At 40.8% G+C, this 25460-nt stretch overlaps 1 protein-coding gene across 7 annotated transcripts in view; it reads right to left on the reverse strand.

The window, feature by feature from the left end:
* Window positions 1-2557: 2557 nt before the first annotated feature.
* Window positions 2558-25460, reverse strand: part of cep170aa (centrosomal protein 170Aa) — a 38812-nt gene continuing 15909 nt past the window's right edge. Inside the window, exons 5-23 of one of the 7 annotated variants that reach the window (XM_013909421.1) lie at window positions 25373-25451; window positions 24830-24888; window positions 24506-24731; window positions 22599-22736; window positions 19152-19325; window positions 18512-18826; window positions 13996-14361; window positions 13463-13752; window positions 11691-11783; window positions 10912-11029; window positions 9166-10743; window positions 8855-8905; window positions 6783-7041; window positions 6410-6620; window positions 5816-5983; window positions 5628-5716; window positions 5430-5523; window positions 5268-5319; window positions 2558-4912 (exon numbers count right to left, since the gene is read on the reverse strand). In XM_013909421.1, the coding sequence (XP_013764875.1) occupies window positions 4578-4912; window positions 5268-5319; window positions 5430-5523; window positions 5628-5716; window positions 5816-5983; window positions 6410-6620; window positions 6783-7041; window positions 8855-8905; window positions 9166-10743; window positions 10912-11029; window positions 11691-11783; window positions 13463-13752; window positions 13996-14361; window positions 18512-18826; window positions 19152-19325; window positions 22599-22736; window positions 24506-24731; window positions 24830-24888; window positions 25373-25451 (4695 nt within the window). In that variant the 3' untranslated portion in view covers window positions 2558-4577. The other 6 variants (XM_013909423.1, XM_013909420.1, XM_005727328.2 and 3 more) reach the window with 6 other exon arrangements.

Below are 25460 nucleotides of genomic sequence, written 5' to 3' on the forward strand. Positions count from 1 at the left end.
AGATTAAGCTCAGCTATTGAACGGCGTATATTTTAAAGTAAAGGCTTTAAAACCAAGTTAGTACAAACGTCACTAATGTCACATTACTTTGCCGACATGTGGCCAACAGTAATGTTTTAATGGTCTTCGTTATTAAACATTTGCACATTAATAAGTGACATAATATTCAGTAAAGTTTACTCTTCGGGCGCCCCTCAACTATGGAACGCAAGGACTGCCATAATGAATTAATTAAATACACCATTAAATAATTAATTAAATGTGTCAATAATTAATTAAAATGTGAAATACATAAATAATTAATTAAATGTGTCAATAATTAATTAAAATGTGAAATACATAAATAATTAATTAAATATGTCAATAATTAATTAATTAAATGTGTCAATAATTAATTAAAATGTGAAATAAATAAATAATTAATTAAATGTGTCAATAATTAATTAATTGCATGTGTCATAACTATTTATTTAATTAATTAATTCCAATTTTAATAAATTATTGCCACATTTAATTAATTATTTAATGGTGTATTTAATTAATTCATTATGGCAGTCCTGGCACTCCATACTCATCCGCCGTTTTTTTCGGCAAAATTATCCACACCCACCGCCGCGCTATGCATTCTGGGATATGTTGGGCCACGAAGTCTACACTGCCACAGCCTTAAAATTCAGGGAAATGAAGGACGCATTTCAGGGCCGCATTTCGAGCAGCCTTTGAATTGGGACAGCCTTCGGCGCGCCGCTGTGACGTAATCGGCCTTGAAATGCGTACTTTAAGGCTGCAGACCCTGAATTGGGATACAGCCACAGTCCCTGAATTGGGATATAACCATACATACATGTTTTGGTTCGTGCAACTGGTCCGTCCGGTTATTGTCTCCCCAGAAACATTTCCGTTGTCTTTTTTCCTATTTCCGTTGTGCTTTGTGTGCTTTTGAAGCGTTTTTCTTTTTGCAGCATTTTTCTTTTTGCAAGTGTTTTCTGAAGTTGCAGTCCATTTGGCCTCTCGGGGCCACCGTAGGGGTAGTACTTAATGGATTGAAAAGAAAAAAGATGACACCCTTGTAGTTCACACAAGTGGTGATGAGTTATAATTTGTAAGGTTTGAGTAATCATAAATTTTAAAACAGGAAAGTATACTATTTAACATATATTAAGTCAAAGCTAATACAGCTGCTCATATATAGGTAATTTGAAGAACTACCTACACCAATGACTTCCCAGAATGGAAACAGCACTCTTTGTGTGGTTGGAGAAAACAGTCAAGTTGTTAAGAACAATGACTGAGAAGAATCCGCCTGTGTACAGCAGCAGGCTGCCTTCCTAGAATTTGGATATCCCCCGTGCGCTCGTCTCTGTATTATGTCTCTGTATTTTCTCTTGGAAAATTAAAACCACAGCAGCATTTTATAGCTTTTTTCGTTCACTATCATCTTACACCAAAAGTCTACTCTGAAGATTATTCTAAACATGCAACACAGTCACCAATCCCAGCAAATTCACCCCTAAGTCAGACTGTACAATACAGAAAATAAAAGAGCTACATCTCAGACTCTACAGGCTTCAGTTAGCATGTTAAATGTGAAAGTTCAGTTAGAAAAAGACTGAACAAAAACGGCCTGAGTTGAGCGATTAACCAAAGTGACAAACATTGCTCTAAATAATACTCCCCTAATCCAAGTAGTCACCTAAACCTGGACGTGGATTTAGAGGCCTGAGGGCCATCTCACACATTTATTCAGAAAAAAAAAAAAACAAGTTTCAATTAAAATTAAACAAATCAAAATCCTGTGGACGTATGCCTTTTACATGTTGGTAAAATGTTCAGGATGAGATGGAGATATAACACTCATGCACCCTGAAAATTATGAAGGTCTAAATATGTATCAAAGGGACTCACTGAACATCAGTGGATTTCTATGGGGCAAACGTACTTAAACTAGCCACTGTGACCATTGAGGCAGAGAATGAATGATACTGATGGGAACTATGAGGGTTTGTAGTTAAATTCCTGCTCTTACAGGATCAGTGAGTGTCTGTTTAAAGATTATTAATTCCAGTAAGATAACACATCCTGTCATAAAACTCACACCAGTTTCTTGATCATGAAAATGGGTTCACAATGAGTTCAAATCTCTGAGAATTGTTTCCAGCACCTTGTTTTGAAGGCAAAAGTGCAGTACTAGCAAGGTGTACCTAATGTAGTGACTGGTGAGTGTTTTTTTTCACTGCCTAGTCAAATGAAATTGGACAGACAAGTGTATGGCTCTTTTTTATTAACAGTAAGAACCAATGCAGATAACTGAACAAATATAAAATGCATGAAACATCCACAACATATTAAAAAAAAAAAAGAAAAATAAATAAAATGGGTTTTTTTCTTTACAAAAATAACAAGAAAAAAAAATACAAAGACCACTGAGCAGATGACACATGTAGAGTTTTAAAAAATAAGCCTGTACCTAGCATTCACAGTCCCCCAATTTATATTTTTTCTGATAAAATGGGAGAAAATAAAAAATAAAAACACAATTAGAGGCTTCTTCTTCTTCTTTTTTTTTTTGTACAGGCAGAATAGTTCCAGAGAGGCAAGGCAGTCACGTCTGATATCAGGCTAAGTGATATCGCTCATCTGATGCAGCCTTTGACTACTTCTGCATGAAAACACACCACAAACTGATGTGCAAAACCAGATAAATCTTCCTTAGACGACTACGTCTTTTTTTCTTCTTGTAATCAATGCCCCCCCAGCTTCAAAACGGGCACTTTGAGGCATTGAAAAACATTGTACAGTACGGTATAGAGAAGGAAATGAACATGTATTGTGGTACCTAATTCACTATTCCATGAGCATCTAAGTACTAATACACTTGCCTTTAAGTTGTCTTACTCTAGTACACAGACTATAAGCTGGAGAGAGATTCAGAAAATGGTTAGTCCCCATAAAATAACTACAAAAGCAGCAATGTCAATGAGTAAGAGGTTAATTATACTGAAATTCCACAGTATCAGTAAGATAACAATGCACCTTCTGTATATACACAAGCAAAATTCATTAAATCTTCACAGACGGGGGCTTATTTTGTAATTATCTAATCAATTCAACGACTTGATATTTTAAACCATAAAAAGGCTTCTTGTGAGGTGCCTATATTCTTTTGACAGCACATTAATTGAAACTAACCCAGCAGCTTTTTTCAAGTTCAGATTTTGTATGCACAAAGAAAACGAACAAGTCAAATCATAAAAAGTGTCTAAATATAAAACAGTGGTTTAAACAGTGACCTTCTTTGTTGCTACTTGAAACAGAAGTCAATCTGTGACTTGGAAAGAAAAAAAAAGCAGAGAAAAAGCCAATTGGAAATCATAAAGACACTTAGGCATAGATTCTCACAGGGGCCAGAAATATCTGTTTGCAATTATTAAAATAATGATTCGTTATAATAAATAATCTTCTTGAATCCTTGATTTGCTAACAGAGACTGGGTTTTGACATTCAGAGAGGTGGGTGAACTGCAGACCAGATCACGTTAAGATGAACTGCAATATCAGTTGATGACTTTTTAGTGTTTGGAAACATACTCGCTTTGGTAAGTGATTATCATTGGTTTCCCTTAGGCTGTTACTACTGAGTAAAACCACTATTCACTATTGTTGAGAGCAACCCAGGCGCTAGCTTGCAGGGAGAAAACACTCTGCTCTCTCATGCATGTGTTACTGCTCTGACAAACATGTTTCCAGCTACAAGGAGGAAAAAATGGGGAGGACAGAGGGGAACATAACAGGCGAACAAAAAATAGGTGAACCGACAGATGGGGAGGCACTGCAAATCAGTTTGAGAGACGGCTCGATGGACGGTTACAATTCGGAAATATATAAAACATCTGCAATTTGGCAGTTCCTGGCATAAAGCATGTCTATTTATGACTGTGGTTTGTCGGGGTGGTTATTTAAGGCTGCTGAAATATTCTTTGCACTGGCGTGGAGCTAATAAATTATTGCAGTGTGTTGTATTTTGTTCTAGTGTAAATAGAACATGTTTTGCAAGTGTTATGTTACAATGCAGTCTGTCATGAAAGTGTTAAAAGTCTTTGAAGTAGAAGGGATACGGGGTCATGCTGCTACTATGGAGGATATGTTTTAAGGCATGTCCTTAGTGTAGAAGGGGTCCAGACACACGGAGAAGGCAAGAGGACTGGAGGAGACTGTATGCCCACAGAAATCTGTCCACTGAGAGAGCACCCGACCGGTACCGTCATGTCAGCCGGCCAGCTTGAACAGTTCAAAGTTGAAATGTCAGTCTTTCATTCATGGGTCAATTTCTGTTCATGGTTAACTCATGATGTATCAGCTGAGGGTCAGAGAGGGGAGTCTAAACGTCAGATGAAGCACTTCAATTCTGGTGAGGAGATCTTTTTTTTAATATTATGCTATAATCTTAGACTGGTATAGTCTCAGAATGGCCATTGTTCTGTCATAAACAAATAAACAAACAAAACAGTTTGAATGTTTCTACATGGATCACCAGCCGCTGGCACTCCAATCCATTTGTTTATTCACATAAACCAAACTTTATTTCTGGGCGATGGCCTCCTCTCCGCTCGGCCGGATCCGGCTGAAGCTAAGACCTCCGACTGCTGATTTACCCAAACCAATGCTGGTGTCGCGTGCTTTCTCCTCCGTGCTGGCAGAAGAAGTCTGAACCCTGGTGGAGGCTGCTGCTGAACCTCCAGACCCTGGAAGTATCTCCGGCAGTGATTCTTTGGCTGGGGGTGCCGACCCAGGGCTGGTAGCAGAGGGGGGAGTTGTTTTGGCGGCTTGGGGCTTTGTAGGGGTTGTGGGGCTGGTCAGGCTGAGGCTGGCCAAGGCATCCAGAGTCCCATCTGGGTCTACCATCACATTGATCACTATCACAGAAATAGACAGAGGGTCAGTGTGTGAAAGGCTTCATGTAAAAGCCAGTGTATATTTTCTATTGTAAAATATAGTTTTTGATCTGGTCTTGCTTTAAAAGCCACATGCACAAGTGCAGAAGAAGAAAAACATTTCAGATTTGCAGAGAATCTTTCTGACACCTCCGTTTCCTACATATGTGTCCGTCCCATTTTGCAGGGTGATGAATTTTCAGCATTTGAAAGAAATCCATCATTTTTATTTCTTTTCCCTTAGTATTAAGGTGCTTCTCAACTTTTAAATACAAATAAACAGAGTTGAGATGCAGGAAAATGTCTACGACTGAGCGAGTTCACATTTATAATTTACCTTGAAGCTGCTTTTCGACTCTCTTCAGTTCAAGCAGAATACCAGAAATTTCCTGTGAATGGAGGGTGGAAATAAAATGATTAGGAAGTAAAACGATTGGATTCACTTAACACTGGGAATTGTTTGTCACTCGATATGATTCAGACAGATGAATTTACGCACCTTGTTGGAAGTTTTAAGGAGTGGTACTTCACTCTCTGATCTTAGTTTACTCTCAATTTCATCCCAGTTCCTGTCCTTATCCTTAAACAAAATCCTGGAAGCAAACATTGTACAACAGGTCACATTTGTATTCAGGAGTTAGGCACTGTAGATATGTTGTTAAATGCTAATGGTACTTATATCAACAAGTATACTCACCTTATTTTTCCTGCTGTTTTGTCAATGGAATGCCTGATCTTGGTGGACAGCTGGGAAACTGAATGGAGCAGCAGGCTGTCTAACACGGCCTGCATGCACACAGAAGAAGAAACTGACTGTTAAGCTGACTGCTGAATGCAATGCAGCTTCCAGAAATTTGGTGTCATATGTTCTTGTTTGCCTCTCACCTCCTCTCTATTCCAGGTGCGTCTTCTTAAAGCTCGAGGCTCCAAGTTGTCAGGAGCACGGGGCCGGAGCTCTGCTGGTTTACCGTTTATCTCTGGTGGCTTACTAGTTGAAATCACAGGTGGGATCTTCCTGAAGTTGAGGCTCTCATCAAACACCCGATCAACCAACTAGGCAAAGAGGGGGAGAGATGAAGCAGGGAGAGAAGAAGGATGTCAAAGTTTTGAACCGAAAGTAGAACTTCGGTGTTGTTCTACTTTAGTTTAACATAGTATGTGAGAATTCATGGGAAATGAAAGAAAAACTCTGTCAGTAAAAGCTAAGCAGCTCTGAAGCTTTTTAACTGTTTAGCCAAAGAAAGTCGGTTTTTAGTCTTATAGTAGAAAAATAATAAAAAAAAATACTCTCTTGGTCAAAATAAGGATAAACAAATGAAAGTGGAGTGCATGGGACTGTAATACGTGAATACCACACAGCAGGTGAGATCAAGAAGCAGCAGAGAGGCATTTTTTTTTAAAATGAAAGCAAAACATTAAGATGGAAGAGTGCAATGGAAACACACGCAATAAGGCAATAAGAAGAAGAAAAATGGGCACCTTTTTCATGCTGTCCTGTATATCCGGCTGCGTAGGACGTGCAGGGCCTACCTCTTCCCGAGTGTCAATGGCCGATCCTGGAGTGGTGGCAGCGGTGCTGACTGTGGTGCTGGGTGCTGTACCGGATGAGCTGACTGAGTCAATCTCGCCGGCAACATCGTGGATTTCACGAGCCAAGATGGCCAAGTCCTTAGCCAGGTCCTGGCTGATCCTGCGCACACAGGGGAATAACCTGTTAACCATCAGACGGGGTTCTTTAGGACTCGGGATAAACAGCCACATGAACACATGAAACCTGCATACACAGAACAGCATATACAAAACCGTTAAACCATTAAAGCTCAGTTTCACTCAGTTCAGTGTGGATCAGTACCTGGCTATCTCCTCGCTGTGTGCTGTCCAGTCCCTGATGTACTCCTCTTGCTCTTTCATGCGGTGTTTGATCCCCACTCCACCTGGGCCCGTCACCCCAACTGGGCTCACAGTGGCGCCGAGTCTGGAGTTGCGGTGTGGGACGATGTGATGAGGCCGCACGTGGGGCCGTTTCGGAGAATTGCGATTGGAGCCGAACTCTTCCTCCGAGGTGGAACCGTACTCTGGTGGCAGACGTCTCCACCTGCTGCTGCTGGACACTATGATAGAAGTGCATGAGAAATGTAATCTTTCAGTCAAAAATATCAGTTATTCATAAAACAGATAAATGTGCTTGTAAAGTTGAGATGCTTTGTTTCTGAGGAAGCCAGCAGCCGATTCTGCTCTGATCTGACAAAATATGAATGTTAAGCAGAGGAGAATGGATGCTTCCTTGTTTGTTGACAAACACAGATATTTCTCAAAGAAAACGACGATAAGCTTGATTACTGAACTGCCTTGCTGAGCTTGAATAAAAAACGATGGGAGAATAAGAAGCGTTAGTGGTGCCAAGTATTTCAGGAATACTATCATTATTGCAACTTTGCTTAGTTGTTGTATGGACTGATGCAGCAATGTTTGGAGTTAAAAAAACATAATTAAAAACAACAACAAAAAAAGAAACACTAGTTGAGTTTATTGAAAAGCTCTTGGCCCATGCTGCCAACAAAAGCATCCAACAGGTTAACAAATCTTGTTAGAACCATGTTAGTGTATGTTAACCTGCTTCAAAATGCTCACACACCAGAGCCATTAATGTACTGTAACTGTGCCATGATGAGATGACACAGAGTGCTCTTCCAGTCTTCTCAGAGCGGAAGTGTCTAGATCAGGGGTGTCAAACATAAGGCCAGAGGGCTAGAATCAGCCCAGCAAAGACTCTAATTCAGGACCAAGTAAAGGAAGGCATAAACAACACCAAAGTAATTAGGTATTTGCTCAACAGTTAAATGAAAGAAAATTTCCATGTTTTTCACTATCAACTATAAAACCTTCAGGGTTTTTTACAATAGGACTAAAATAAATGGTCAAAAAACCCTTTGCTTTAAAATTAAGAGACAGCCTGAGCAAAGACCTACCAGAACTTCTTCTGTAATTCTGCACGTCTTATAACTTAAACACAAAGAGTCGTGCTGACAGATTTCTTTTTTTGCCACAAAGTGGACTGTACGTGGTCCGACACCCCTGCTCTACATGTAAATTCTCCACAAGGTGGAGCCAGGACCACATAATCACAGAGTTGGAGATCAAATATCAGATCTTTGGATAGAAGTGAAGCTTAATCTTTAATACATTGCTGTTAGCATTTATACCTGCTATAAAAAAATTTCGTATACTTTACAGAGCTGATACGACTGTATTGATTTGCTATCAGGAGTGACACTCGGCTGATCATATTGGAATTGAATATGATTGAATTCACTGAATCTATAAAAGCATTTAAAAAACATGGTAAACTTGTAAAAATCTAGCTACGGCATCAGCACAGTAACCAATCTAGATACAAACAAATCCTGTTACCATTTGCATCACAGCAGTTTTAACCTTGTGCTAATTAATAATTACATATAATACAACATACTACTACAAAAACAGAACTAGGTGAAAAGGTGCACTTCAGGCTGCATGTAGCATGGGATATAGGGCCAAACTACAGATTTGACGCAGTAAGAGTATGGGTAGAGCATTCGAGTCCTCATCACAGCAGATTTTAGGTAGGAGACGTTAACAATACAAATATGCTAGAGCTGGGTCATTGTAGTTTACGTTGACATTTACTGGTGATTTACTAAGCCTTTGCATTTTTGTATGTGGCAATTTTTGCCAAAGAAGCTACTCAACGTACATACATTGTTTTCATTTAACTTTTAAATGCAAGCAGCGCCATTTTTAAAACTGAGTTGCTGCAGTAACACAGTTCAGATCCTGTGGAGCTCAACCTTCTATTCCTGTGACCCAGGTCTGACACACACTTGTACACACTAGACACACACACACACAGTCTAGTTAGGCTCTATAGTCCTGGTACAGTACCCATTAGCTCCTCCTCTGTATCACCACCTGGAGGTTCGGGTTGAAAGCTCTCTGGATAATGAAAACCAATGCACCAAATCATCACAACACGGTGGAAATGTTTGGACACAGATGTTTACACACTGACATGTGAGGTATGCAATGATGTAGATGTAATTACACTTTGTCGTACTTTTTTATAAAGAAACTGATAATTAGGTCAAAACAAAAATAAAATGAACAGCTAAAACTAGAATTCTACTTTTTCCTTTCTCTGTGCAACTAAAAAATCTGAATCAATCAGACAACAGTGCTGGAGTAGATGTATTCACCTGTTGGCGAGCAGTACCCCGCTGTAGTGGTCTTGCTTTTGGCTTCATTCAGTTTGGACACGCTGTTGGCTCTCATTCTGGGTGTCAGCTTGTTCTCCGTGGGTGTTGATGAGCGCAAGCCCAGACGCAGAGCAGTCTCTGATGATAGCCGGGGTGAAGAGGTGGAGCTTCGGGTCACTGTACACTCAGAGTCACTGCGGGCTGAGATGGAGCCCAGACGGTTTCTTCGTGGCTGCGCCAGCAAATCCAGCCGTGACATCCCTTTTCGGCCCGATGGCGGTTTTGAGGTGGAGCTGGTGGTGGACACCTCAGAAGCCACAGACACCCTGTCTGCATCAGCTAGATCCGTGTCAGATGTGTCTCCCAGTCGAGCACGACGGAGAAGAGAAGCTCTTGTGGGTCGCGGCTGAGGCAGTGAGGCTTGCTTGCTCAAGGAGGAGGCTGTGGCTGCATGAAGAGTCCGGCTGGTTTTGGAAGAACCACTGGCAGATGTCTTTGCAGACCTATCAAGTTTGGATTGCAAGACATCATCTGAGCCGCGTCCGTGTGTTGAGTGCCCCAGAGGTCCAGAGTAGGTCTCCTGGTCTGAGGAGAGGATGTCGGAGATGGGAAAGGATGAAGTCTGGTCGTCATCAGTGAGATCTGCCGAGGGCTGCCGTGCTCTGGAGGAGGCAGAAGATGGCTGAACAGAGCGACGTGCATCAGTCCGGGTCGTTGCTTCGACTGGCCTGCTTTTAGTCTTTCTCTCCAACCGTTCACGAGCACTGGGATTTGTGATGCTGGTTTTGGAAGCTGTGCTCATATTGCTTTTCTCCCGGTGCATGCTGCTGAGGGAACGCCGTTTTTGTACACTGGCTGCTGCTTTCTTATCTGCCGATTCAGCCACATGACTAGCTGTGCTGGCTGTGTCCACATCTGATTCAGGAGAGATAGAGTCAGTCCGAGGGAAGAGGGCTGAACTTGAACCCTGAGCAGTGATGCCAGCTTTACTACTTTTCTGATCTAGTTTGTTTTCATCTCTTAGTTTGGCCTCTAGGAAAGCCATGACAGCTTCAGTGTCCTTCAGGAGAGTTGCAGTATCCATGCTGCCTACAGAATCACTGCGTTCACGTCCATTGCAGCCTCTGTTTATACGTGGGATGAGCTCGGCAGGGACGCTGGCACTGGGCTTCTCAATTGTGAAACTGCCCTGGCGGACTAGAGGCTTTCCAGACTTCTCGCTTCCTTCTCCTGCTCCTGCTCCTCCTCCTTTCCTCTCCTCTGACTTCTTCCTCCTCTCAGTGCTTCCAGAGGTCCGGAGAGAAGCCTTAGATGGAGAGGAGGTGGAACTTTGTTTCCGTTTACTAGTCATTTCGCTGTTCTCCATGGGAGTCGGGGACTCCCCGTCTCCCTTGTTCTCTTTCTCCTGAGGTTCAGTATCCTGCTTTTCCCCAATCTCTGACCTCAGAGTCTGGGTAGCGGATTTAGCCCGGGAATCATCCACAGGGAGCTGAGGGAGGGTCCTACGCTTACGGTCAGTCAGACTGGAGGAGGATTCGCCTCTGCTGAGGGAGGCACCAGACTCAACAGTATTAGCACCTATAAGAAAAAACAACTTAATTGTGATTCTTTTTTTTTTCTCTTGTTTGCATGAAATTAAAAAAAAAAGATTTTCAGTCCTAGTTCTACTTTGAAATAATTAGCATATCAAGGTTTTAAAAATGAAAACATATTGTGTTTAAAAACGGAGTTTCCAATAGTATCTACCTCTCTCTTTGTGCAGGAAGCTGCCTGTTTCTGCTCCTGAACCCTCTGGGTCTGTTCTTGTGTGATTGGCTGCTATGCTGGCCCACTGAGAGACCCAGCTAGAATCACCAGGGAGAGCCTGGGAGGACACAACAGGGAAGAAAACAGGATTGAGAAAATTACAATAGAGCTCACTTAACTTAATGGTGGCACAAAAAATACCCAGGAGATCATGACAATTGCTATATCTAAAAGCCACTAAAGTATATAAATGATGAGAGAGCTGAGTTAGACTGTAAGGATGAAGATATTTCACTACATTTTTATTTGATATTTAAAAAAATAACAGTTTGCTATATGCTCTGTGTGTTATTTAAATACATATAAATCACCCAGACAGGGGGGCATAAAAGACAGAAGAACAGACAGAAAGGCTGTCATTGCACACACACGCTGTCCCCTCCCTCTTGTAAAACTGCCTAAAGGGCCGAGCATGTCTCTCCTCATCTTAGTATGATCTAGGTCACTCGTAGGGAGGACTTGCCTACTCCCACGAACAGGCTTAGGGAGTAAGTGCCATCAGAGTTATTCTGACACACAATATGAAGCTTAGTCATGAATCTCAAGTCTGTTATATGACACTGGACTAAGAGGCTATTGTCAGTACTTTAACAACACATGCTAATCTATAGGTGAACATAAAAAAGCTAATCAAAGACAGAAAAAGGAAGAAAAATACTATAAGGGCATAAAAAAGTAACAAAGCAAAAACAAATAACCAGTTCATGTTCTGTTTCTACCTCTTTTCCACTCTGTCCTGCTTCCTTTCCTTTTCCTTCTCCTTTCAGGTCTGACAGAATCGATGAGTCTTTGTTCTGCTGCACACCAAACACCTAAAAATGTGTAAAAAAGAAGAATACAAAAACGTTTTGCTCAAGTACAGTTAATCTTTAGACAATATGCACATTTTGTATGCAACAGAATAATGGTAGTCTTTGGAATGAAAATGAAATACCGCCATAATATATTTTATAAACATATCATTCAACAGTTCTCCTACTGAAGAAAAGTGAACTAAACAGAAGTAAGTGCTGTTGAAATAATGCATTAATTGGGTCTGGTTATTTTTTATTTATTAATCCTTTATTTATCCAGGTAAAAATCTCATTGAGATTAAAAATCTCATTTCCAAGAGAGACCTGGCAAATTGAGTACCATGGTGACATAAAAAAATATCAGTCACACATCACACAGACACACAGACACACACACACACAGACACACATGCACTATTTACAAAGGAAAAGAGAGCGAAAGGCGGACAGACTGTGAGCAGTGTGCCAATTAGTGTGTCAGCTAATTACAGGAATTAGCATAACAACACTTCCAGTTTTGAATGTAATGTGCCCAGACTACCACTACCTCGAAATACACCCCACTAATTATATCACAGCTCCTCCTAAGATAACACCTGCATGCAACACTTGAAGGGACAAGTGCCACACTAAGATGTCATTTAGTAAAGTTAAAATCAGGCCTGTGTGATAACCTTGTAATTTAATAACCCACAGCAACAACCTGACTTCCTAAAAAAGGTTTATGTGCAGCCAATCCCAACTTCTGAATCTGTTAGGTGACAAATAAAAATACTGGCCATTGTTAGAGTTGCAAACTTTCCTTTCTACAACTTTCTTTCTAACCTTAGTAAGTAAAATTGTCTCTGTAAATTTAACTCTCAGTCATCTCTCTAAGTGCATTTCTTGCCTATTTCCAGTATGTTTTCAGTGACCATGAAAAAGCTCTATGGCACAAGACCAGTGGCAGCAGTAGGAAATTGATGATGGTGGCGCAGCCTCCCTGGAGCATTGTTTAATAAAGCAGGACAGTCCTTGATGGAGTAAGTCTCTCCAGGCAACTACAGAAGCATTAGCTTTACCAATGGGACAGAGAAGATGGGTGGTGGTCAAAAAAGGCAACAGAAAGGGGATAGCTTTGTTTTAATGTCAACAACGCCAAGTACTCTCATAGGACTCACTACCCCTAAAACTGCCAATGAAGCAGGTAATAAACAGACTATTAACCTTGCTCTGGCCTGTTTATGTTGGCTCAGTTACTTTCTGCAGTTACTGCAGAGAGACTTTAAATGATGCTTGTCATTCTAACTGCTACTTTTATGGTCAACGTTTGGAAACGAAAAGCAACAACACACATAATTTTTGTTTTCTTGTGACTTTGGAGGGATCAGAACATAAAACATTAAGACTCAAACAACAAAATGCAACAAATGTCCTTTAAATAACCCACATTTAAATTTACTATTGTAATTTATCGTATACTATTTACACAGCACATCTCAGGTGAAAAAAGATTTCAATCTAGGTATTTAAGGCTTTACAGACTTACAGATTGTTCCAGTTTGTTATGTAGAGTTTAGGATTTCGTTTCTGGAAAATATGTTTTTAACCACGAACTAGTGGTGATGTTTATGGCCCAAAAATGTGGGATCCTAAATACATCTCATTTCAAGTACTGTGAAAGCTGGGGCAAAATAACAGACATGTTTCCACGCTACCTTGTCTATCATTCGCCTGGCCTCCTCTTCCTCCGGGTTCTTGTTTTCCAGTTCGATGGTGTAGGTACCTTTATCACTGTGGTCGTCTTCTGCCTCCACACCAGCTGTACTTGCACCTCTGCCCACAATTGATGTGTCCTCACTGGGGGTGGTGGGGCTACCTGTCGCCAGCCCGGTACTGGCCGAGCTCCGACCAATACTTGGGTCCTCTGACCTCTGTTTAAGAAGCACTCGGGCAGCTGTAGGGGCACCTACAGTCACTGTAGCTGGTATTGGGGCTGGGACCTTACCTGAAAGGTACACACACAGAGCACAGAAATACAGCTGTTAAAAAAAATAATGGTCACACATACATAAAATGCTTTTCAGAGGATAAATAGTGCCTTTGTGTCATTCCTTTACTTAAATAGCTAAACTCCCAGTATGTCTTATTATATTTAATGGGTATAGTTTTAAACATTTACTTTGGAAAAGACAAACAAAATCTGGTCATAGAAAGAGTGTAAAAATACATTAAAGCTGAGTTTTATTACCTGAGTCTGAGGCTGTTGTGGCCGAGGTGGAAATGCTAAACACCTTGGGGTGAGAAGGAGGCTGAGGACAGAGTCCCTCTCCACCAACTCCTGCTCCCAGCAGGGGTGCCGTCTGGGAAAATGAATATGACCGGCGCTTGCGAGGATTTTCCTCATCATAGAACTCAATCATAAAAGCAGTACGAGTCCCAGTTGTTCTGGTCCCACTGACTGTTATGTTGCCCCCTCCTGTTTCTCCAGATCCTCCTGCTCCCACGTGGCTGTGTGACGCTTTTAGGCGTTCCTCTAAAGCATGGCGTCTGTTGGCAAAACGCAGCCCCAGCCCATTCTCTGAGTCGCTCTGGGTGCCATCCTCATGTTTGCTGCCTAAAGGGACAAAAAAAAGAAAAGAATTATTTTAATTGACTATATTGACCGTCCACATATTCTCAAGCGAAAGATCTTACATTTACATCACAACATATATGCAGAATAATTCCACAGCAACAGGCCACAGCTTATGTAAAAAGATGCAATATAGCAATGCTGTGCATACAGCAGCATGTGCGGCATGTTCTGACAACAAGCAGTTAACACAAGAGCCAGGCACACAGAACCACATCCACCTAAAACCACATTCGTAGTCTAAATGAACTATGAACTTTCAGTTGTGACACACACATTTAACAGATAAAACAGACCCTAAATTCACAACCTACCGCATTACTCGAGTTATTCTACATTTGTATCAGTCTGGGTCAAATCATCACGTCCACGCTAATCCAGACATGCCACCCACACCCACCACTATCCCTGCCTACTTCACTGACAGCAAGAGAGGCGAGGGGGAGGGGAGGAGGAAAGCATGGAGAGGGAAGCGAAGTAGAAGAAGGCTGGACTAGAGTGTGTGCGTATGTGTGTATGTGTGTAGAGGGGGTTCAGGCTGAAGAAGGAGGGGAAGTAAAAGGGGAAAGAAAAGGGAAGGCTGAACAGAGAGGAAGATTGGGGGATGTGGAAAATGAGGAGGGTGGAGGGGCAAGGAATGAAAACAGATTAAGTGTGACAAAAAGGAAAAAACAGACTGAAGAATGCTCAGGATACGGAATGTATTGTCATTAGAGCTAAGAGAATGTCACACAATCAAAGGCCTAACCAGTCACTGGCATTTAACTAGCTGGCAGTCAGTCCATCAGGATATGGGAGAAGCGAAGGGAAGGAAACACCACAGGACTGGTGCTGCACATGATCACACACATTGTATAAACCCAAAGCTCTGTGATATAGTTAATACTTTCTCCAAAATAATACAGGCCCCAAAAGCTTGTTTTTAGGCTGTTTTTCACTTCAGACACAATGTGAAAGTAGTGCTACTGAACTGCCCTCTGTGAGAAAAGAGGACAAAGAGCCTAAAAGATTCATACATGCTGAGTGGTCTTCAATGGCTTGGCAGGTTCACTGTGCACAGACTGTTCTTTTGAATCTGTTAATGCTAAACATGACTTCACTTATAACTTTCTAGATTAATTTCATTGTAATCAGGACTGAGAGTCAAGTTCTGGACAGTACTGAATTAAAACTGGAAAGCCGGTAAACATTAGTGGCGTATCAGTATGATGCATTATTTATGTTAACAGTGACATGTGTACTTACAGAAGCTCCACATATGACACACTTTAGTTTTCTAATTACTGCTACTACTTGAATCTATTACTTTTGTTTGTTTTGTCAAGTCTAAGAAAGTCTGTTTAAAAAATGTGAGAGCTGGAGATCTAAACAGCAATACACCTTTTGAGATGACCTCTATGCCATCCCAACACTAGGTGTCTCTGTTTTGCTTTGGTCTTGTTGTGCTTTGGTGGATAGCTGGATGAGCTACACCTGGGCCCAGCATGCCCAGCTTTAACAGCTAACTCCTTCCTGCAGACTGACTGGCTATGCTACAGTGAACTCTTTTAATTTAATTATTTTACTTTTCATGCATGCTGCCAGCCACGCATGCATGCATTATAATGCTGACTGTCTGATATATGCAAGTTCTTTTAAGTTGATCATATTGTTTTCTACGTTTCTACATCTAGTTGTGTCTTATTCTTTGCTATACTCTTTTTTTTTTTAAATCTGCCTTTCACAGGGCGCCAACCTTCATTCAAGTACAATATTAAATTGCAGAGCACCCCTGTAAGTACTTTTTCCACACTGGGATATCACAATGATTCTGCTGCCTAGGGCATAATTCAGAGTCTGTGGCTCATTTGTCACATTCCACCGGCCACCTCCTCAAAATGTTCCATCTTTCCAAACTGTAGTTTATTAAAGCATTTATTAAAGCATCTATTTCATTAACAAGAAGAAAAAAAAGAAAACAGTAGCTTGAAGAGATCAGCAGATAACGAGAGGCAGGTCTTTCATGCTGTGTGTCCGAGACAAAGAAGCCCTTGGTAGGGCCAGAAGAGAACAGAGATGTCTGTGAGAGTCCAGTGCTCTGTCCCACTCGCCCCACTATGACTCACAGTGGAGCTGGCCTCTGCACGCACACACACACACACACACACACACACACACACACACACACACACACATACAAAGCTCAGCATTTGATACAAGAAAGTACTTACTTTACATGTAGACACACTCACACAAGCAGGCAAGCAAACACACAACCTCAAACATACACAGAATTGTACTGTATGTAAGGATACACTGCAAGTACAACACATACAATTGAATTTAAAGTCCTGAGTATGTGATAGGCTTTAACTATTAGGGCAAATTAATTACATTTCACATGAAACACTCATCATTAATAAGAAAATGAATTTTGTGTTCTTAATAACATCTCAAATCACACATATTTGGCAATATGCTGATAAGCGTGCAACAAAATACTTACATTTTCATGCACACACATGGCAGTTCATATTCTAAATAACCAACAGTATAAAGATATATCATGTAGACTATTTCCTACAGTGAGAAAAGAAAGACTTACCTTGATGGTTAGAAATCAAAACCTCAGTTGCTTCTTCTCAATTTTCTTGCTGAACCTCTGCTACCCTCTCTGCCTAGCACCTCTATGACACACCCTGAGCACATCTCACAAGCCTCCTCTCACACATGCCGCACTGCTTGTCTGCAGATCAGTGCAGAGCATGATTCCAGCACACACATGCAGCAGACGCAGACCTGGCGAATTTCAGCAACACAAATGAACATGTAAGCAGCGCATGCTTCGCACACGCACTCATCAGCACTGAAACGCATGTCTCACACATGCCGCTGCAGCCTTCACACACAGACACACAGACAGATGTTCAGCACTAGTGCTTGCTATATATGTCTGAACGCTCGCCTTCCCTGCCATCATTTGCATCACTGTTACTATAACAACTAACTCAAAAAAAAAATGCTCCCTTCCTTTGCTGCCTCCCTTTCCGCTTCTACTGCAGTGTACACAAGTCTCTCTGTCTCTCTCTCTCTGTCTTGCTTCTCTTTGTTTAGTCACCTTGGCTGCAGTTACTGCAAATACTGCTCTCTCATCCTGCTTCTTCCTACCTTCCCTCTGTACCTGTCTGCAGATAGCTTTTCATCCAGCTGTCCACTTACCCTCTATCTCCTTGCTCTTCAGCCACATTTTGAAAAGACTGCAGCATCCAGCATCCAGCAACCCAAAACTCGTATTAAAATAATAGTCCCATAGCTGAGCCATTCTGACAGCCCATTAACATGTGTGTTGTACTAACTCCATCTAATGAATTACCTTCTCTCCCTTTCACTTCTGCTAATAGATTTCCATTTTCATCAGCTCGCATCTGCTGGTCCCTTCCCTTACACATGCCAGCACTATCATAAATTGGCCTTCATTTAATTGACTCAAGACATGTGCATGGCCTAGCCTAGCATCAAACCTAAACTCTCTTTAGAGGGAGAGAGCACAAGGCTTAACCTTGCTTGGTTTAATCAATTCTCATAAAAACCCATAGCAGCAGGAGCCAACTCAGCAGCTGGCTGCTTGCAGGTAATGGGGACAAAGAAACACAGAGAACCAAGAAATCTACAGCAATAGTATTTTCAAACCTTATCCCACACATAATACAAAAGAAGAAAAACATTTTTCTGATCATGCAATCAGGCTTTAAATGGCAGGATGTATTCTATGCATGAATGTGAGTATGAGTACTATTTTCTGCAAACAGGAAAAAGGGGCAGAGCTATACAGCAGCAGAGGAATAGGCATGGTATTCTCTGCTAGCTGCTAATCTCCCCTGCTTGGCTACCACTGCCAACAACCTCTGGCAAAGAATCAACTCCAACTTCACATAGTATGGCAAATGACAGTGTGTTAAATATTGTACTATTACACTAAGAAAGTGAAATTAGAATGACTTTGCTGGTGAACTAACTGATAACTCACAAATAAGGATTATTGTAGGGACTAAATGGGATTCTTTTGTTAGAGGAAGGAGAAATAATCAGGGAAACCAAAAAGAGGCACAACAAAACACAAACTACAGACATACAAATAGTAAACGCAATCTACCTTTCAGTCTTTTCAGATGAACTGGCACATCGCTCTTGATGCTCTTGCTGCTCTTGCTGTCATCCTCTGTCGACTCGCTGCGCACAAGAGTGGGGTCATTCTGGGCTAGCCAATCAGCTACTTTGCTCTCAGATGCCATCATAGCAGCCTGTAGGGTACTCAAGTCCCTTCCTCCTGCGCCTCCACTTCCTGCTCCACTCTTCTTGGAGCGAGATCTGTGGTGATCGGGTGTGAACTTTGACACGTGGTCTTTAATGGTGACTTTCCCTGGAGACGTGTTGTCAAACTCTATGGTAAAGGAGGCGTGACCTTGAGCTGTGGAGCAGACATACTACTGTGTCAGTCAGTACTAAATATAAGTTTGCTAACTGAAGCACTTTTCTAAAAGAAAAAATGCATATAACCAGATTGTGTAATTATACAGTAGTGCATGGACATTTGCTAAAATATACTCAAATAAGCCAGTGTCTCTAGCAGAATAACTGCTACTTTGTCTGCACTAGATACACATTGATCTCTTATTTGTGCCATAAAAGATTTCTCAAAAGTTCAACATGAATAACATGAAGAATACAAAACATAAATACACCTGCTTTTATCAAGACATATCAAAAAGAATTAAACATATACTTCACTTTACCTGTAGTGATGTGACTGGCTGTGCCCTCAGTGTCCTTGGTAGGAATCTCATGGATGCCATTACTGGCCATGTGACCCTCCTTGGTGGGGATCTCAAAGTAACTGGAATCATGGGCAGTGGGCGCATGAAGACCACCCTCTTTAGCTTTCTCCCCTCGATGTGCCTCTTTGCTTTCTAAGTTCAGAAAATACCAAAAGATGCATTCGAAAATAGATCAAATTTGGGTAGGCAATAAATATTTGACATCAGTGGATTAAAATAAAACCACCCAACCAACCAACCAACCTGTGAAACTCTTAGCCAAAATTAGATGGTGAGATTTTATTTTGGGGTTGTGTTGTGTTACCAGCTTGTGGACACAGCACAACACTGTTCCAGCTAATGTGCTTTTGCGCTGCACACATCCTTTTTAAAAGAAAAACACAAAGCTTCCGGTACCAAAAATTTTGTACGTTGCCTAAAGACTCCATATTCTCAGCTTCTATGTGGAGCACAGGAATACATTACTTAGTCGACACAGATGAATACTAGATTTAATTTTCAAAGGATATGAAAGCGAAAATATTGAAAATCAAGCCATTCAAGACACAGATCAATCCACTCAGGGTTTGTTCTTCACATCAACTTTCTGTTTCTCATTTTCACTTTCTGTCACTCTAAAAAAAGAAGTAGTGCTGGCATAGCTCTTTAAAACCTGATTTCGGGGGACTTTTTTCTCATTTGTCTGTATTAGCAAATGAGATCTGAATATGACAAATGATACTTGCAGAAATTAGAAGGGCCATCTGCTTCATGTTGGGGAGCAAACGTAGGAACAGATGGCAATTGACAAAAAGAAACAAGAAACAGAAACTGTCTGCACAATACAAGAGTGAGCAACAGTGAACACATTTCTAATAAAATATTTATTTTAAATATATCACAGAGCTGCTTAAAGACTTAGGACAAAAAACAGGACATTCCAAAAGGTACAATCTCTTAGTTAAAAGCTGCACTTTCCACTTCACTTTACTTCCCTCAGCTCAGTTTAGTTGATTTTTTTTTAATCTTTTTGAAACTATCAGTGGCTGCCAGTGTAAGCGGCTCAGCAGTTTTGGAAAGATTTACAACACAGATTAAGACTGAGAGCAAATATGATGTACTTTAGATCAAATATGTGCAGTGATGCTTAAGATTCAATGACTATGAGAACACTGTAATACCATTGAACTAAGACAGAACACATGGTTCAACTTTCAAACAGCAGTACTACTACACTGTTCACATTTCTTCTCTGTGATCTCTTACCTTTCAGGGCCTTCTGGTGTTAAAACAAACAGTTTTAAAAAGAGACAAAACAATATAAACAGCAACAGTTATTCCTTTAAAATTCTGATGAACTCAGAAAACTTCCTCTATCCCACTCATGTAAGGAGTGAGTTAGTGTGAACATAAGTCATCTGAGAATCACTTACATTAGTCACTTCTGCAAAGTAAAGAACTCCAATAATAATTTTATTTAACCGCTAGGTTCAAACTAACTGCTGAATGTGTTCCAGGATTTCTGTTGGCCTAACAGTACAACACCAAACCCTTTCTCATTTCACAGACTTGAGAGTTGAAGAGATTTCACTGACTGGACAGCTCTTCAATGAGCTGCTGGCAATCAAGTGCAAGGTAAAATATTAGATAAATACAAAGCTGACCCAAACTGAAAGCATTTCACCAGCTCCATTGCTCAAAGTGTATGGATGAGAAAGTGATACTTACAAAAGAATTAGAGCGTGGTTGGCTAATGATTGCTGCAGTGTACACTTAGTGTGGTCTGTGTGTGTGTGTGTGTGTGTGTGTGTGTGTGTGTGTGTGTGTGTGTGTGTGTGTGTGTGTGTGTGTGTGTGTGTGTGTGCGCGCGCGCTGGGAGGAAAGGGGGGAGCTGGTGCAATGGTGTAACCCAATCAGCTTGAGCAACAATACATGAGGAGGGGAGGGTAGGGGACTCTGACAGCACAGCCTATTCAGAGGCAAACATAAAAAGACACACACTAAATTTAACTGAAGTACACATACATGCTACAAAGCACACAACCAAACACAATCGCTTCCTATCCCCAAACCTCTCTTTCTCGCTTTCACTTCCTCCTAACTGTCATATCTGAATAAAATGACCTATTAGGGGAAATACACATGGAGGTAAAGCCACACCACTTAAAATTAAATGTCCACTGATAACATACTGATAAATATGCACGCCGCTTCACAATCCAACGTTTCAACATTCATCTTTTAAAAGCCGATGCTGGGGAGGGTAAATGCCTTTTACTCACCCGCTTCCATAACTGAAGTAGCCAATCCCATTTGGCTGATCTTCTGGAAACGTTTTTTTTCCGTTTGGTTTCAAATCAACCCTTCACACTTTTGCAGATTTACTCCAAACTGACAAGCTTTTCTAATCTCACTTCACCACAAAAATACGACACTAAAATCCACAGAGTGATGAGAATCGTAGAGAACGGAAAGCACCTATAACTGACTGTTAAAAGAGGTAAAACAAAAAAAACAAACAAACAAAAAAAAACCCCCAAAAACCCAGTCTTCTTTTACCGACTGGCAAAGATGCTGCCAGACTATCCATCCAGATGTAACGAGAGATTTGAGGATGCTTCAGTCTGCTCCAGTGTTTTTTTGTGTTTGGTTAACCTCCCCCCACTCCTTCTGGTCCACACTAAACCAGCCTGGCACAGACTGATTTTTTTGTATCACTGAGCTGTTCCACTATTCCTCTAATCCTGTTACTCTGACTATCGGCTTCTAGTTAACGTTATTCCCCCCTCAGTCCAATGGTCACTGTCTAATCGCATAGTGCAGGCAAACAGACATACATGCATACATGCTATGAAAAAGGCCTTTGTGTGCACTTGGACTGTCACAAATACAAAAACACAGGCTAGTTGGACATCACCCCTTCAACACAAAGAAAGCAAATAAACGGAGCTGGAGGACATTAGGATGACTTAAGCTACTGATTCAACTTAACATAGCATCTTTAATGTGTTAGCTATTTAACAGCAACGTTTCCATTCACAGTACATTGTAACTATACACTGTAAACAGTAAAACACTTTTATTTTAAATTTTTTGCTTGAACTAAAGCAAATAGAAGCTTCATTTAAATTACTGAAAGTGCATCCTATTATAGAGTATGAAATTGAACTTCTACGTCATGTCTATTTGTAAAGCAGTTACCAAGTGCTAACAGTAAAAACACCTTTTACAAACCAATCACAAATACACAAACTTTATTATAATATGTGGAAATCATTTGGCATTCTTACAACTATGTTTTGAAAATGTAACACTGTCATTGTACATGTACATTGTACCTGCTTGCTGTGTATAAACCCAAGAAAGCACATGTTTGCATTTGATCTCTGAAAGTGTAAAATAATTCAAAATCTCACAGCCTCCTACCTGAGGTGGAGCTGTCATGCTTTTTTGTGGATGTCCTGTTTTCCTGTTTGAAAGAATTCTCATCATCTGCGTCCCCATCCCCCCACCAAGACGGCTGGCCATACAAGGGGGTCCCACGAGGAAGTGCTGTAATATCCCCTGGGGCAAATGTTCACACAAAAACATTTTAACAAAGCCTTGCAGTGAGACTACGTGTTACTCTGTGAAGGCGAGTGTTTATTACTGACTTTACATACTCAGGTCATATCTAGATAAACAGTTCACTGAATCACGTTGCACCAAAATTAACCCAGCTGCTCCTTGCGTATGTCTGTGCTCGTGCTTTAATTCCCCCTAGTCGGGTCTTGCAACACTGACCTATTTTCAAAACTTTAGCCAGCTTGGTCGAACACGCATGTGAACATTCAATGTTTTGGGTTCTTTCTCTTTCAGAAATAAATGGTGGATATGAAAGACAAGCTTTCCATTTGCCTCCCTGTTCCTATCAGACTATAAGAAAAGGTACTATGCTCCAGTGGTAACTCTTAAACTGAGTAAGGAAGTGAGAGGAAACATCACTGAGTGCTGTATCAGAGGACATCTCGTCAAGTTCTTTGCATTCTTTCCTCATCTTATGCCTTTTACCCCCCATTTTCGTACCCTTCACCTTGCGATGTGTTAGTTTAAACACAGTATATCCAGATAATTATAGATCCTCAGTGCCAAATTGTTTACAGTGAGTAGGGCTGATCTATATAAAAACTACTGAACGTATGTTTACTGTAAATTATAATATGTGGGTGAGGTCTGGTACTGAAGCAATAACACTGAGATTGCATCCTCATGAAAAACAGCATGAGTGTTATTTAAAAACTGAGTGGAAGATCAGGCAACATGCAAAGCTGAGTGTATATCGTTGCCTGTTTAGGTCCAAATTTATTTCTGTGTCTGTGTATCTTACTGCATTTTATAGACAGCAGAGCTGGGATGTTGGTTTGCATTATTCATTCAATCTGACCCTATTACAGCTTAAGCTGTCTGTAAACCCAAGCCCTCTATGGCCTTGTTTTAACATCTGGAGATTAACCAGAAACACTGCTAGCACCCCAACATGCCCACTGATGTCACTTATTAGGGACACCCTCAAATGTAAGCCGTCTTCATGATAATCCTCAGCGCCGGGCAGCAATTTTTCCTGTGACCATGTCCACCCCCTACTGGCCTAACCCTACCACACTTAAATTACACAATATTCTTATTTTAAAAAAGGTTTCCTTATTTGGGAAAAAAAACATCAACAAAAAACAACAACAACAACAAAAAGACACAAACACTAAACCAGGGGTGGGGAACTCCAGGCCTAAAGGGCAGCTGTCCTGCAGGTTTTAGATATCACCCTGGGTCAACACACCTGAATCAAATGATTATTTCATTACAAGTCCTCTGGAGAACTTCAAGACATGTTGAGGAGGTAATTCAGCTGTTTAGATCAGCTGTTTTGGATCAAGGACACACCTAAAACCTGCAGGACACTGGCCCTTGATGCCTGGAGTTCCCCCACCCCTGCACTAAATGATGACATGAATGTGAAGCCTGAATGTGAATATAAAGCCTGCTCTCTCAGGGTTGTAGAAAGTGAAAAATTCAGTGAACTGCTTTTGAAACTGTGGTATTACATCTAGAGGTTTTAGAGAGTATTTGCAGAACTATATATCAGAACATACATTTTCTACTTGTTAATATCAGCATAAAGCCATTACTAAACATTTGTATTGCTTTTGTTGTTATTTCAGTCCCAGGGCTACTTTTGGATCACCACAAAATTAAAATTCCACTGAAGATATCTTTATTCATAAGAGAAATTTGTAAATTTAAGGAAACAGCAGACTAATTTACTTTTCCACATTTACTTCTGTTTTGTCTCTTACCTCCTATCCTCTCTTCAGCTTTGTGAGTGTCCACAGGTTTGGCAGATGACTCTTTGGAGGAAGTGACCCCATCCGTGACTTTGCTCTCCCCTGATTTAGTGTGGCTGGGGGATCTATGTGCCTTTGTTGGGGTCTTACTGGGAGATTTGGTTGTGGCTGTGGTGCTAGCGGTTTCACCAGTCGATGGTTTCTTGCTGAGTTGGAGGCCAATGGTGAACTTTTCATGCTAAAGGGAGAAGAAGAAATGGACACATAAAATGAATAGCCATATATGTAGTACAATGCAACTGTGAAACATGATCATGTTAGGACAAAGGTCCTCACCTTTAGAGCTTCCTCAGGCACAGTGAGTTCTCCTCTCACCACCGTAAACAGATTGGTATGTGAAACAGAAAGGTTAAGGAAATACGGGTCACCATACAACTATGACATAATTAAAGACACTAATGCAAGCCCACAGGTGGGGAAGCACAAATGAGGTAAGGACCTGCACAACCAGGTTAAAAAAAATACAAAGTAAAACAAATTTAAATGATTCTAATATTTTCCCTATTTTAATTAGAAAATAATAATAATCTAAAAATGCTAATCTATTGAAAGAAATTATTCATAATTCCCTATGTATTGTTATAGATTGATAAAAGTTATGGGGTGTCAGGCATGAGCTGTTTTGGCTTCTGTGATGGGGAATGACACAAACTGTTTAAGAACTGATACACTACTGCAAGTTGTGAACTCAACTATATTTATAGGTCACAACACAAGTTTGGCACCTTGGTGAGAATAAAAAAATTTTCCTCAGCATGTTCTCTAAATGGTGAACATATTGCTGGTTGTGTGAGGGGTGAACAGATTAGTGAAGGATATCATATCCAAACCTCAGCTTGTCCTCTAACTTTAGAGTGATGTACATCTGCTCCTGAATGCGGACATCGTTTACAAAGGTCTGCAGAGA

This window comes from Pundamilia nyererei, unplaced genomic scaffold, assembly GCF_000239375.1.
Source record: "Pundamilia nyererei isolate P.nyererei 1_Seehausen unplaced genomic scaffold, PunNye1.0 scaffold00024, whole genome shotgun sequence".
Classification (NCBI taxonomy): domain Eukaryota; kingdom Metazoa; phylum Chordata; class Actinopteri; order Cichliformes; family Cichlidae; genus Pundamilia; species Pundamilia nyererei.